Source organism: Eptesicus fuscus, chromosome 7, assembly GCF_027574615.1.
Source record: "Eptesicus fuscus isolate TK198812 chromosome 7, DD_ASM_mEF_20220401, whole genome shotgun sequence".
Taxonomy (NCBI): Eukaryota; Metazoa; Chordata; class Mammalia; order Chiroptera; family Vespertilionidae; genus Eptesicus; species Eptesicus fuscus.
Window position 1 is genome coordinate 88,447,897 of NC_072479.1, and position 11,972 is coordinate 88,459,868.

Consider the following 11,972-nt stretch of genomic DNA (forward strand, 5'->3'; position numbering starts at 1 on the left):
TGTGTTCCCAAAGGTGAGTCCTAAAACATTGTCCAGTTACTTGAATGGCCTTCCCCAAGATAACCCCTAAAATACTTATTTGTATGGTTGAAGATCTGTGCATATGTATTTGCTTAAAAATAAGTCTAATGAAATGCTTCATTAATGCACACTTTTCACTGTGTTTCTCTCATTATTCCTTTGTTTCAGGTTAGTCCCTTCCAGTTCTGAAATTTGGGGTCCACACTATAAATCCCCTTGTTTGCCCACAAGCACAAGGGTGGGCCAGGCCCAGTGTCAAAAAGACGTGATCATTTATTTACAGCAGAGACTTACTCCTTAGCTTTGCCCTCTCGGCATTTTCCAGAAAAGACCCAACAAACCATGGCTCAGTAGGGGTGGCATCAGAGCAGCTCCTTCAAAGCTGCAGAACAATGGTCTCTGTGTGGCTCCAAGAAATTCCATGCCACTCAGACTCAGATTTGTCGTGGTGACCACCAGCTGTCAACATCTGGAATCCATTTGCCCATTCCAAAAAGACACTCAGACAGAACTTCCTGTAACCAGGATGGGGCCCAGTGATGTGGTCTAGGGAGGATGGGAAGAGACCCCTGCCAGCTAGGAGTGATTGGGCCAGTGCCAGATTATCCCATAAGAAGAGACAACCTGAGCTGAGGGCACCAGCTCAACAGAGGTGAGATCATTTTTTTTTTTTAAATAACTTGACACTTGCTATGTCCATAAAAGCATCGAGGAAAATATTATAACTTTTGAGGGCTTTCTTAAATTTATGCTTTGGTAGGTATTGTTTTTATTTTGAATTACATTTGCAGGAGCATCGTATTCTTTTCAGTGCTTAAGACTTCTAAATCTCTGGTCCAGGGACTGGGAATTATATTATATTGGATTGGGGTCGAAGATATGGACTAAATGCCACATAGAGGCCCCCAAGTCTTCTGGGTGCCTAAATCCCAGTGTCCAGCACAGTTCTGGCATTTGGGAACTCAGAAAATGTGTGGTGACCTGATCATGCTTGTCCCTGCAGGCACCACTGCTGCTGGTGTTACAGTCAACCAACCTGGGCACCCTGGGCTCCTCCTGAAAACGGCAGCAGAGAATGATGAAGAGACCATCACCACCTCCACCCCTGCCCACCTCTGCTTGGGTGACAATTCACTCTATCTTCCAAAGTGAAACATTTGGGAATGAAGGGACTAGAGGGTTAGAAATAATTCATAAGACTTCCTTAATCACCAACAGGTGTACTCCTGGTTGTTCTTGGCAGACCTGATGTATATCAATCTATCTATCCCTCACCAATATTTTTTCACGCAGAGTGACAATTTTTCCAGTTCTCACCTCTTTCCCTCCTTCATCCCCACCCGATGGCTCTTCCTTGGTCTCTGAGACACTCCCCTGAATTGTCACCCTGTGAGTCTTTCTAATTCTGGAAGGCCCAGCTCACATCAAATGTGACCATCCACCTGGACTACACCCACGGTGAGTGAAGGCAGAGCTATCAAACAAAGGCCGTTCTTCCACAGGGTCCTAGATGCCAGGGAATGGCTGTATCAATGATTGTTCCCCACCATTCAATGTGGGAGGCCCAGAGTGGTGTATTTTATTGCATTATAAAACCGCTTGTCAAGGGCTTAATCCAGTTCCTCATGCATAGCAGGTACCTCATCAACGTATTTCATATGAAGACAGTGATGAAGCTAGTGTCTATGCCCAGTGCCTTGGAAGGTACAGGTACAGGGAAGAAGTCATAAAAGAAGTCATTTCAATCCAGAAAGCCTTATCATTGAGCAACTGCTATGTTCCAGGCCAAATTCTAGGTACTGAGATGAACAGGAATCTGAGAGAATTCCTGCTCTAAAGGAAGGATTCATCTGAGCTCGAGTGGGAGAGAGGTAGGTAAACAACTGACCACAGCTGAAGCAGAATGCGTTTATGATAGGAGCCCTGAAGCAGGGAAATGGCTTTGGACTGGAGAGACTGAGGATGGCTCCTTTGAATAGAAGATATGTGTGTTTTGAAGGATGAGTAGGATTGCAGTAGATTAAAGTCCACCCAAGAGGATGACTGATGGGCAGGCATACCGATGGGTGTCATCTGGGGCCATGACTTTGTCCAGTGTAGCTACCAAGTATAGATGTCTTTGGGGTAGATAATGTAGAGAAAGAAAAGGCTAAAAAGGAAGATTTAGTATCACATTATGGAGGACTTTAAAAGTCAGGCTAAAGGGATAGAGATTATTCTGTTTACTAGTAGGAGCCCTGGAAAAATCTGATTATAGGGGTTGTCCTCTGGAGAGATTAATTTAGAAGTCATGTGTAGTGTGGACTGGAGGCAGACAGGGAAATAGAGGCAGAAAGGCTATGAGAAGGTTACTATGCCCACTCCAGGCTCCATGTCACACTTGGGGCCCTATTAATGTGGGATTTATAGGTAACTTCACTACAACCAAAGAAGAACAATAAGTAACAATCTATATATATATAATAGACAAATAATCAAATTGACCGCACCTTCGCTACACATATGCCACGCCCACCAGCCAAGCCACACCCACCAACCAATCAGGACTAGTATGCAAATTACCCAACAAAGATGGTGGCTAATTTGCATATAAAGACAGCAGAAGCCAAGAGCTGCAGAAGGGAGTAAAGCTTCGAAGAAGCAAGCAAGCAAGCCGGGGGGGGGTGGGGGGGAGAGGAGAAGGGAGGAGAGAAGTCAGGGCAGGGGGTGAAGGGAAACGCAGGCCGGCTGGAGGAGAAGGCGGGGCGGGGGACAAGGGAGGAGCAGAGGCGGGGCCAGGGGCGAAGGGAAACGCAGGCAGGCTGGAGAAGGCGGGGCGGGTGACAAGGGCGGAGCGGAGGCGGGGCCGGGGGCAAAGGGAAAAGCAGGCGGGCTGGAGGAGAAGGCGGGGCGGGCGACAAGGGAGGAACGGAGGCGGGGTAGAGTGCAGCAGGAAATCCTATTGCAGGATTTTTTTATATATATAAAACCCTAATATGCAAATAGACCAAATGGCGGAACAACCGAACAACCGATTTCTATGACTTGTGCTGACCACCAGGCGGGGCACACGGAGCATGGCGGGTGTCAGCAAAAGGCGGCAGAGTGCAGAACATGGTGGGCATCGGCCACAGCAGGATGGTGGAGCAGGTGAGCGGGGGTGCCAGACCAAGGTGGGGCACCAGTCACTGTCATCGGGGTGAGCCTCTGGTGGTTACTGAAAATTCTTTGCTCCCACACACCATGGTCCCACCCAGTGCTTGCACCTGCTGCCAGCGCTGGCCCCGCTCACATCTACTGCCAGTACCCGGTGCCGCCCGATAGCTTGGCGCCATCACCAGGTGCAAGCGGCGGTGCCAGCCCCAATCAACCCTCAGGGCTTCTCCACCTCCCCCTGCTCCTGAGGGGCGATCAGGGCAGCAGCCACCACTCACACCCACTGACGGTGTCGGCCCCGCTTGCTCCCACTGCTGATGCCAGCCCCAATTGCTCTTCACAATGAGAGGGTGCGAGCGGGACCAGTGCCATCAGCACATGGGAGTGGTGGCGGTGGGAGCAGGGCTGCAGGCTGACAGGGGGCTGGGGCTGTGGTGGGAGGAGCCAGGTAGGGGCGAGGAGGATGGGCCGAGACCCGCCCTTGTGCCCACTGCAGCCTTGCAGCCTACAGTTCCTTTCAAAGTGCACGAATTCATGCACTAGACCCCTAGTAATATAATAACATGTATACCATAGAGTGAGTACAACAGAAGCACAAACCACTGCCTGTTGCTTCAACTGGATATTTTGTGAGAAAAAGTTCCTTACAACTGGATCCTTGGCCACTTAAGCACAACTGGGACCACTCACCCAACTTCCCAGGTGGCATCCATTTAAAGTGCCAATGATCGCAGTCATAGAAAGGTTTATCAGCTGGGGAGGAAAGTAAGGAGCACGCATGGGCATCTGTGTCCTGCTCCCATAAATAAAAAGCAAAACAAAAAGCCAGCAGAAATCCTGATGTTTCCTTTGGTGAGGTGGTCCTGCTGCATTTTTTCTGTGTGGTGCTGGGATTGAAAATCCTGCCTGGAGCTCCCCAGGAGGCCTTGGCCTTTCTCCACCCCCACTCCTGCCTAAGGTCTCCACCCCTCTGCTTCTGCAGGAAAACATAGTCTCCTCCTGATGCCCCCAGGGTCCTCACGTCCCTGTCCCCCACACCTCACCTTATTTCATGCCTTCTCATGCTTCACTCACGTCGTTCTTCTCCGACCAGGAGACTCTCTAAAGTTGTACATCTCTCCTCTGATTACAGTGCTGCTCACTTCCTCCATGGCTCTTTCCTCCATTTAAAAATGATTTACTTACGTGATTACTGATTCTCCCCCAATGGACTAGAAAACCAATCCGGAAAGATCCCAGTGTCTTAGCACAATGCCTGCCTGTCAAATATTTGTCAAATGAATGGAGGAATGAATTAATGAGTGAATGGATGATGAATGAGTGATAGCACTAAAGACACTGGATTATAAGTGCTTCAGTTTCCCCTCTAGACAGTGAGATGTTCGTATATAGGAACCTATTCATCACAGAGCTGTATCCCCATTGCCTACACAGGCTTCACATTTGCAATAAACACAGGTTGAAATGAGTAAAATCAAATTGGAGGAGACAGATCAGGGCTTCGTAAGCATAATGGAGAGCCAGGAGGCAGCCTTCCCAGGCAGACTGGATTCTGGATTCGGATAAACTGATGTGGCAGGGATGTGCCTCCGGAGGCGGGGTAGAGGGCAGCTTAATGAGAACTGGGGGGCTTCCATGCAGAAGGCAACACAGAGGGAAATCCAGGCTGGGAGTCAGGGGAAACAAGCCCAGTCCTGGATTACTTTAACGGGGGTGTGACTTTGGATATACCACCTCTTTTCTCCTGGCCTCCGTTTGCTCCTCTGTAAAAGAAGTGGGACAGACCAGATTGTTTATAAGGTTCCTTCTAGCTGAAATATTGCATTGTGCAGTTTGACATTGAAAATAAATGCCAGCCCGGCTGAGGTGGCTCAATGGTTGAGTGTCAACCTATGAAGTAGGAGGTCATGGTTCAATTCCTGATAAAGGCACATGCCCGGGTTGTGGGCTTGATCCCCAGTAGGGGGCATGCAGGAGGCAGCCGAGCAATGGTTCTCTCTCATCATTGATGTTCCTATCTCCCCCTCTCCCTTCCTCTCTGAAATCAATAAAAATATATATATATATTATTATAAAATAAAGAAAATAAATGTCAGTTAAGGGAATGTAATAAGCATCTTGCTCAGTCTGCAGGTCTATGGTCTGCAGGTGACTCACTCCAGGCTGGGCCACACCTCCCCCATCATGCACACTCCTACACATGTGCATACCATATGTACACCATGCACACACAGAGGCCATGCCAGCCCAGGGCCCATCTCTACAGCCAGAGAAGAGCCAGGCAAAGATGGGCAGAGAAGTGTAACATTTACTACCTGGCAGTTTTGGGAACTTTTGCCAACCCCGTCCCTACACAAGTTCTGAGTCCCCTGCCATTGGTAAAACCGGATCTCCTACTGTGGTCCTCAACTCTGGACTCCATGCCCAAATGACAGTGATGGGGACAGGGCAGCCATTCTCCTCTAGCCCACCATTCCCACTTCCCTCTTCCCAAATGCCCTCCCTTCTTCCTATCCCCTGTTCAAGGACTCTAGAAGCTTCCCTTTCCTATTCCATTCCCCCTCTCCTTCCCACTCCTGACCTGTAACACTTCATTTCTGAGCCCCTTGCAAGGCACTCAATGCCACTGTTTTGCCTGATTTGCTTGTGTTTTGCCCTGATTGCTTCCCCACTGGGACTGGGAAGCATACGAAGGCAGGAACCACATTCTAATTGTTGTTCCAGGATCCCCAGCACACCAAGGAGGGCTGGGCCCAGGTGGCTGCCGAGCAGATGGGAGCTGCTGAGGTCCAAATCAGAGCAGAGCACATGACGACCACCCAGGGTCCCCTCCACGTGCACAGTCTGCCACTTCTGGAGGGGATCTGGAGCAAGGTGTCCCTGCACCAAGAGAAATGCTTCGCTCCATGCACCCCAAGCCTGGAAGTGCTCATGTCTTTAACACTAGAATAACTCAAAGCCCAACTCTACGGAAAGGTTCCTCAAGGACTGGCACTGTTTCATTTTCCCTCCAGGGAGTGTCCCTGGCAGGGTGAATCAAGGAGCTGGGGCTTTAAAAGCATGTGAAAAAGCCCGACCGACGTGGCTGTGGTTGAGCGTTAACCTATGAACCAGGAGGTCACGGTTCGATTCCAGGTCAGGGCACATGCCCAGGTTGAGAGCTCCATCCCCAGTGTGGGGCCTGCTGGAGGCATCGATCAATGATTCTCTCACATCATTGATGTTTCGATCTCTCTCTCTCCCTCTCCCTTCCTCTCTGAAATCAATAAAAATATTTTTATTTTAAAAAATAAAAGCATGTGAAAAAATTTTTTTTCTGAGTCTGTCATTGCTTAGGGTTCAGCGATCAGATAGGCAAAAAGCAGGTAGTAGAAGGGGGCCAATGATCTGCAGTGGAGACACTGTTCTTACCCCAGAGCACAGACCGAGCACAGCCCTGCTCTCCACACTGTGGTTGCCAAGAAGCAACATCTGGATAAAAAGCTTGGCTGAGGCCACTTGATCTAATCTCCTCAGGAAGGTAAAGGTGGTGGAAAATCAATACAGCAGAGAAGGGGAGGCTGAGGGGACAGGAGGGGCCTCTTACCCCAGGCAGCCTGAGTAAGAGCCTTGACATTCAGGTTCCTTTCCCGCTCAGCACAGGAACAGGTGAACCAGCATGCGAGTTAAGTGGAGCCTTTCTCATAACCATAGCAACAGGCACATTGAGGAGACAGGGAGACTGACATGCTTGTGCTGTCCAGTGGGTGCCCCTCCCAGCACCCCAGGACAGATTCCACACCTCTGGCGACGGAGATGACAGGCAGCAGCCTATCATCCCCACTTTGGGAGGTCCCCTGGAGCCCCCCTGATTCCCTTGGTAAACCTGTTCTGCAGTATCCTCTCCTTTTACACAAAATAGGGATTCACTCTCCCCTTTCCTCCACTGCACCCTGAAGATTTAAGCTTGCACCCACTTACTGGGCATTAAAGGCCCTAACCGGTTTGGCTCAGTGAATAGAGCGTCGGCCCGCGGACAGAAGGGTCCCAGGTTTGATTCTGGTCAAGGGCAGGGACCTCAGTTGCAGGCTCAATCCTGGGCCCAGGTCATGGTGCTGCATGAGGCAACCAATTGATGTGTCTCCCTCAATTTATCTCTCTGTCTTGCCCTCTCCCTTCCACTCTCTCTCTGAAAATCAATGGAAAAATATCCTCAGGCCCTAGCCGGTTTGGCTCAGTGGATAGAGTGTCAGCCTGTGAACTGAAAGGTCCCAGGTTAGATTCCAGTCAAGGGCACATGCCCGGGTTGTGGGCTCAATCCCCAGTGGGGGACTTGCAGGAGGCAGCCTATCCGTGATTCTCTCTCATCATGGATGTTTCTCTCTCCCCCTCTTCCTTCCTCTCTGAAATCAATAAAAAAATTTTTTTAAAAAATATCCTCAGGTGAGGATTGACAAAATAAAACAAAACAAAAAGATGCAGACTGTCAGGCACCTGGACACATCTAAGTCCTGGGCACCGCTGTCTTTGTTGCTTAAGCCTAAAAGAACTGTCCTTCAGATCCACGGTAGCAACTTCTCTGTTGCCTTGAAGGGAGGGTTGAGCCTGGGACTGGGCGGCCCAGTCCCAATCACGAGGTGTGTGCTGAACTCCACGCGTTAGCTTTAAAGCCATAGAGGGCTTGGAGGTGAGACTCCGTGGAGTTGAGCTTTGGCAAGATGCCTGCTTTGAGGCAGATTGTAAATTATAAGTAAGTGAAGCGTCTCTGTTTCTCTTCCTTTGCCCCAGCATGTGGTGAAAAACAACAGAGCCCTGCCTGCAGCCCTGTTTCCTCCTCAGATTGGCTGCTCAGTCCCAGGCACCGGCTTTAGTATTGTGTCAGCATCTTACTTAGACCCACAATTCCCAGACACCAACTTAGCAGATCCTCCCTCGCCCCACGGAGACCTGGATGCACCCTCACTACTAGCCATCCGGCTCACTGTTGTCGTGGGGGAGGTGTGACTGTGGACCACCAGCCTCCCTGGCGACCATGTGAAACAACCAGGCTTTGGATAACTCAGCAGAAAAAGCAACAGCAGGAATTCACAGCCCCCACGGGAATAGCTAATCCCAGAGAGAAATTTTAGCCAGTGTTATACCTACCTACTGTGATGTTTTTCCACAACCATCCAGTGAAAAGGAAACAAAGAGATTCGTCCTGGGTTTAGGGAATACTCCAGACATGGCAGGAACCAGCCTTTACTGTGGACAAGCAAATCCTCCCACTTGGCCTCTGGCTGCCTCCGTCCATCAAAGGGCAGTGCATTCTCCTCTGTCCATCGCGGTTGGCAGGGAGAGTATAGCAGGTGCTGCTCCCTTCCTCCCTCCCTCCCTCTGTGACCTTCACTCCAGGGCCTCGTTTGTGAACGGACTTCATGCCTGAGGATCAGGCCTGTTTCCCAGGGCTGCTGAGAGCCATGGCAAGGACGACTTAAAACCTGCAGACAAAGGAGAGTTCAGAATCCAGCAGCGGGAGACCACAGCAGTTTGGGGGAAGGTTTGGAGGGGATCCCTGGTCACCCTCTGCCTTTAGCTCCATCCCACTCCATGCTGATGGCTGGGTCTCATACCAACATGTTACAGGGGGTCCGTGCCATCAAAGGCCCGAGACGAGCAGAATTTACTCCTCTGTGAGTCACAGAGAGGAACCCAGCAAAAATAAGTTGATGATCAAATCATTAGGGTTCCCAGTTTTCTTCCCCAGTCAAGGTGGCATTTGCTCTGACTCCAAAACCAGGCTTATTATTATTATTATTTTAAAAAGAAAGAAAAGCATGAGCTGTAAAAAACTAACACTTGCCTCAACCAAGTAACATTTTATTTCCTGGGATAAAAACAAAAAGAACGAATTGAAAGAAGTCTTCCTCCAACATCATTAACATGCTTTTCGAAGGAAGTTATAAGAATTGTTTAAGGCGCACACAAAAAAAAGTCAGACTTGCCTTTCTTCCAGAACATTCCCTGCCCTAGATGCACGGCACCGATACCACATCCCAGAAAACAGAGAGGCTTACAGACACAGGAACCAGACCCTGTACCCAGGGTCTCTGACTCTACGTTTCACAGAAAAACACCACAGTAACTCTCTCTTCCATAAAGACAACATATGTCCAGAAAAATATATCCAAAATATCTTCATCTGAACTACAGTACAAAAATCCACTCACCAGCCATAAAAATATGTCCCCCTATACACAAATACAATCATATGTAAAGCAAATTTGGAACACATGGATGGGGGGGGGGGGAGTGTTATAAAATCCCTGGGGATCTGGGCTATTTAAAGTCATTTTTGTTTGGGTTATTCTTCTGCTGGGTATAGGAAACTGGCTACAAATACATCCATCTCATGGCGCTCACCATTTTAACAGCTCTTGCGTCATGGAATGTGGTACTTTTTAAAAATAGGCGACCCTTGGTGTCATGGAAAGAAGAGGAAAAATGGGGGGATCCAGGGAAAGAGGGAGGGAGGGCAGGCGGGAAAGGAAGAGGGACAGACTTGGGTTATGGGTGGGTTTGAAATACTCTGTGGTATAATGCAGAGGCCCAGGCTCAGGAGGCTTCAGCCATCCCACCAGATCCCCCTCACAAATCCGTCTCCCGGCTGGTGTCCAGGCAGAGGGCATACAGGGACCTCCGCAAGTCCACATTGCTCTTGGCCTTGAGGTTACACTTCTCCAGGGGGCAGCTGCCCCCGCGGGCCCCCTCAGCATTCTCCAGGGACCCCTTGCAGAGGGACCCCTGGTTCCAGCTGGCCTTCCGCTGGCCCCTGCCGTCCAGCCCGGTCCCCTGGCTCTGGCTGCCCTGCTCCTCCTTCAGGGCGGCCAGCTCCTCGCGGCGGTCCGACTCCCGGTGGTCCGTCTCCCGGTGGTAGAAGTAGTTGAAGTTGGAGACGATGACCGGAACCGGCAGGGCGATGGTGAGGACCCCAGCGATGGCGCACAGGGAGCCCACGATCTTGCCCCCCACGGTGACTGGCCTCATGTCCCCATAGCCCACCGTGGTCATGGTGACCACCGCCCACCAGAAGGCATCGGGGATGCTGGAGAAGTGGGTGTCCTGGTGGTCCACCTCCGCGAAGTAGACGGCGCTGGAGAAGAGGATGACTCCGATGAAGAGGAAGAAGATGAGCAGGCCCAGCTCCCGCATGGAGGCCTGCAGGGTCTTGCCCAGGATCTGCAGCCCCTTGGAGTGGCGGGACAGCTTGAAGATGCGGAACACGCGGACCAGGCGGATGACTCTGAGGATGGCCAGGGACATGGCCTGCTGCCCGTTCTGGCCGCCCCCGGACTGTGGCTCGGCCAGCTCGGTGCCCAAGGTGATGAAGTAGGGGAAGATGGCCACCACGTCGATGATATTCATGATGTTCCGGCAGAAGTCGGCCTTGCTGGGGCAGGCCAGGAAGCGCACCAGCAGCTCGAAGGTGAACCAGATGACGCACGCCGTCTCGACAATGAAGAAGGGGTCGGCCAGGGTCCTGGGCAGAAGAGGCGCCACCGTGGGGCCAGAGGAGGGCGCCCCGGCCCCCCCGCTGCCATTGGCCCCCCGCGCCGGCCCCGAAGGCGGGTGGGGCGCCGGGGGATGGCGGAGCAGCTCCCGTTCGTCCTTGAACTCGGGCAAGGTCTCCAGGCAGAAGGTGATGATGGAGACGAGGATGACCAAGACCGAGACGATGGCGACGGCCCGCGCGGACCCCGAGCTCTCCGGATATTCAAAGATAAGCCACACCTGGCGCTGGAACCGGTTGCGGGGCAGGGGTTTCTCCTCTTCTTTAATGAAGCCCTCGTCCTCGCGGAAGCGCTCCATGGCCTCGTCCCCCAGCTGGTAGAAGCGGATTTCGTCGGCGAACACGTCCAGAGAGACGTTGACCGGCCTCCGCAGCCGGCCCCCCGACTGGTAGTAGTAAAGGATGCCGTCGAAGCTGGGCCGGTTGCGGTCGAAGAAGTACTCGTTGCGCAGGGGGTCGAAGTAGCGCAGGCGCCTGGCGGGGTCCCCCAGCAGGGTGTTGGGGAACTGCGCCAGGGTGCCCAGCTGCGTCTCGAAGCGCAACCCCGAGATGTTGATGAGGACGCGCTGGTGGTGAAGGGCCGCCGCGCTCGGCACCGGGTCCTCGGCCGCGCCCTGGGCGGGGTCGCCTTCTCCCTCCTCGTCCCCCGTGGGAACCTGTCTAGGCTGCGGCTGCGGCTGCTCCGGGGGCAGCCGTGGCGAAGGCCGCCCTCCCGGCTCCGCGCTCCTGTGCGCGCCGCACCCCCTGGGCGCCGGCGCTTTGGGTCCATCGCAGAGCGCAGCCGTCGAGGGGCACTGGAGCTCCCCCGCTGTGACTTGGCCGCAGCCCCCCCGGGCCTCACCTCCTCCTCGGACGGTCATGGCCCCGCCGTTCTCCAGGGGCACCAGGGAGATCTCCATGGCCCTGGGGCCCGGGGCATGCTGCGCCCCTGTGGATCCGTTCCCGCGCCCCACTCACACGCCGCGAGAGCCTGGCATCGGGCTCCTCTCCCGCCGTCGGCTGGCGCACAGTGGGGCGGGCTGGGGTTGCTGGCGCGATCCCCTCGCTAGGTCCTGACGTCAAGAAGCCGCTGCCCAGCTCTCTGCCTTTCTCTGGGTTCTGGCAGCCCGTTACCAAGCAGCCAAAAGCCTCCTTCCAGCAGATGCAACCTTCAGCCGCCCCTCCCGGCTGCGCGGCGGCGCCCGGCCTTCCCCCGCGCCCGGCGCGCTTCCCCGCCTCCTCCCCTCCCCTCCTCTTCCTCCCGCCTCCCCTCCCGGGTACCAAGACAGACAGCGTGCGTCTCTCCGGA

General features: G+C 52.9%; 1 protein-coding gene across 1 annotated transcript; it reads right to left on the reverse strand.

The window, feature by feature from the left end:
• Positions 1-9,762: 9,762 nt before the first annotated feature.
• Positions 9,763-11,583, reverse strand: KCNA5 (potassium voltage-gated channel subfamily A member 5). Its single transcript, XM_008144808.3, has one exon. The coding sequence runs from the start codon at positions 11,581-11,583 to the stop codon at positions 9,763-9,765; it is 1,821 nt and encodes a 606-aa protein (XP_008143030.2).
• Positions 11,584-11,972: the final 389 nt, after the last annotated feature.

What these genes read in the sequence shown, in the direction of transcription:
- KCNA5 (XM_008144808.3), bottom strand. Translation starts at nt 11,583, where the DNA reads ATGGAGATCTCCCTGGTGCCCCTGGAGAACGGCGGGGCCATGACCGTC.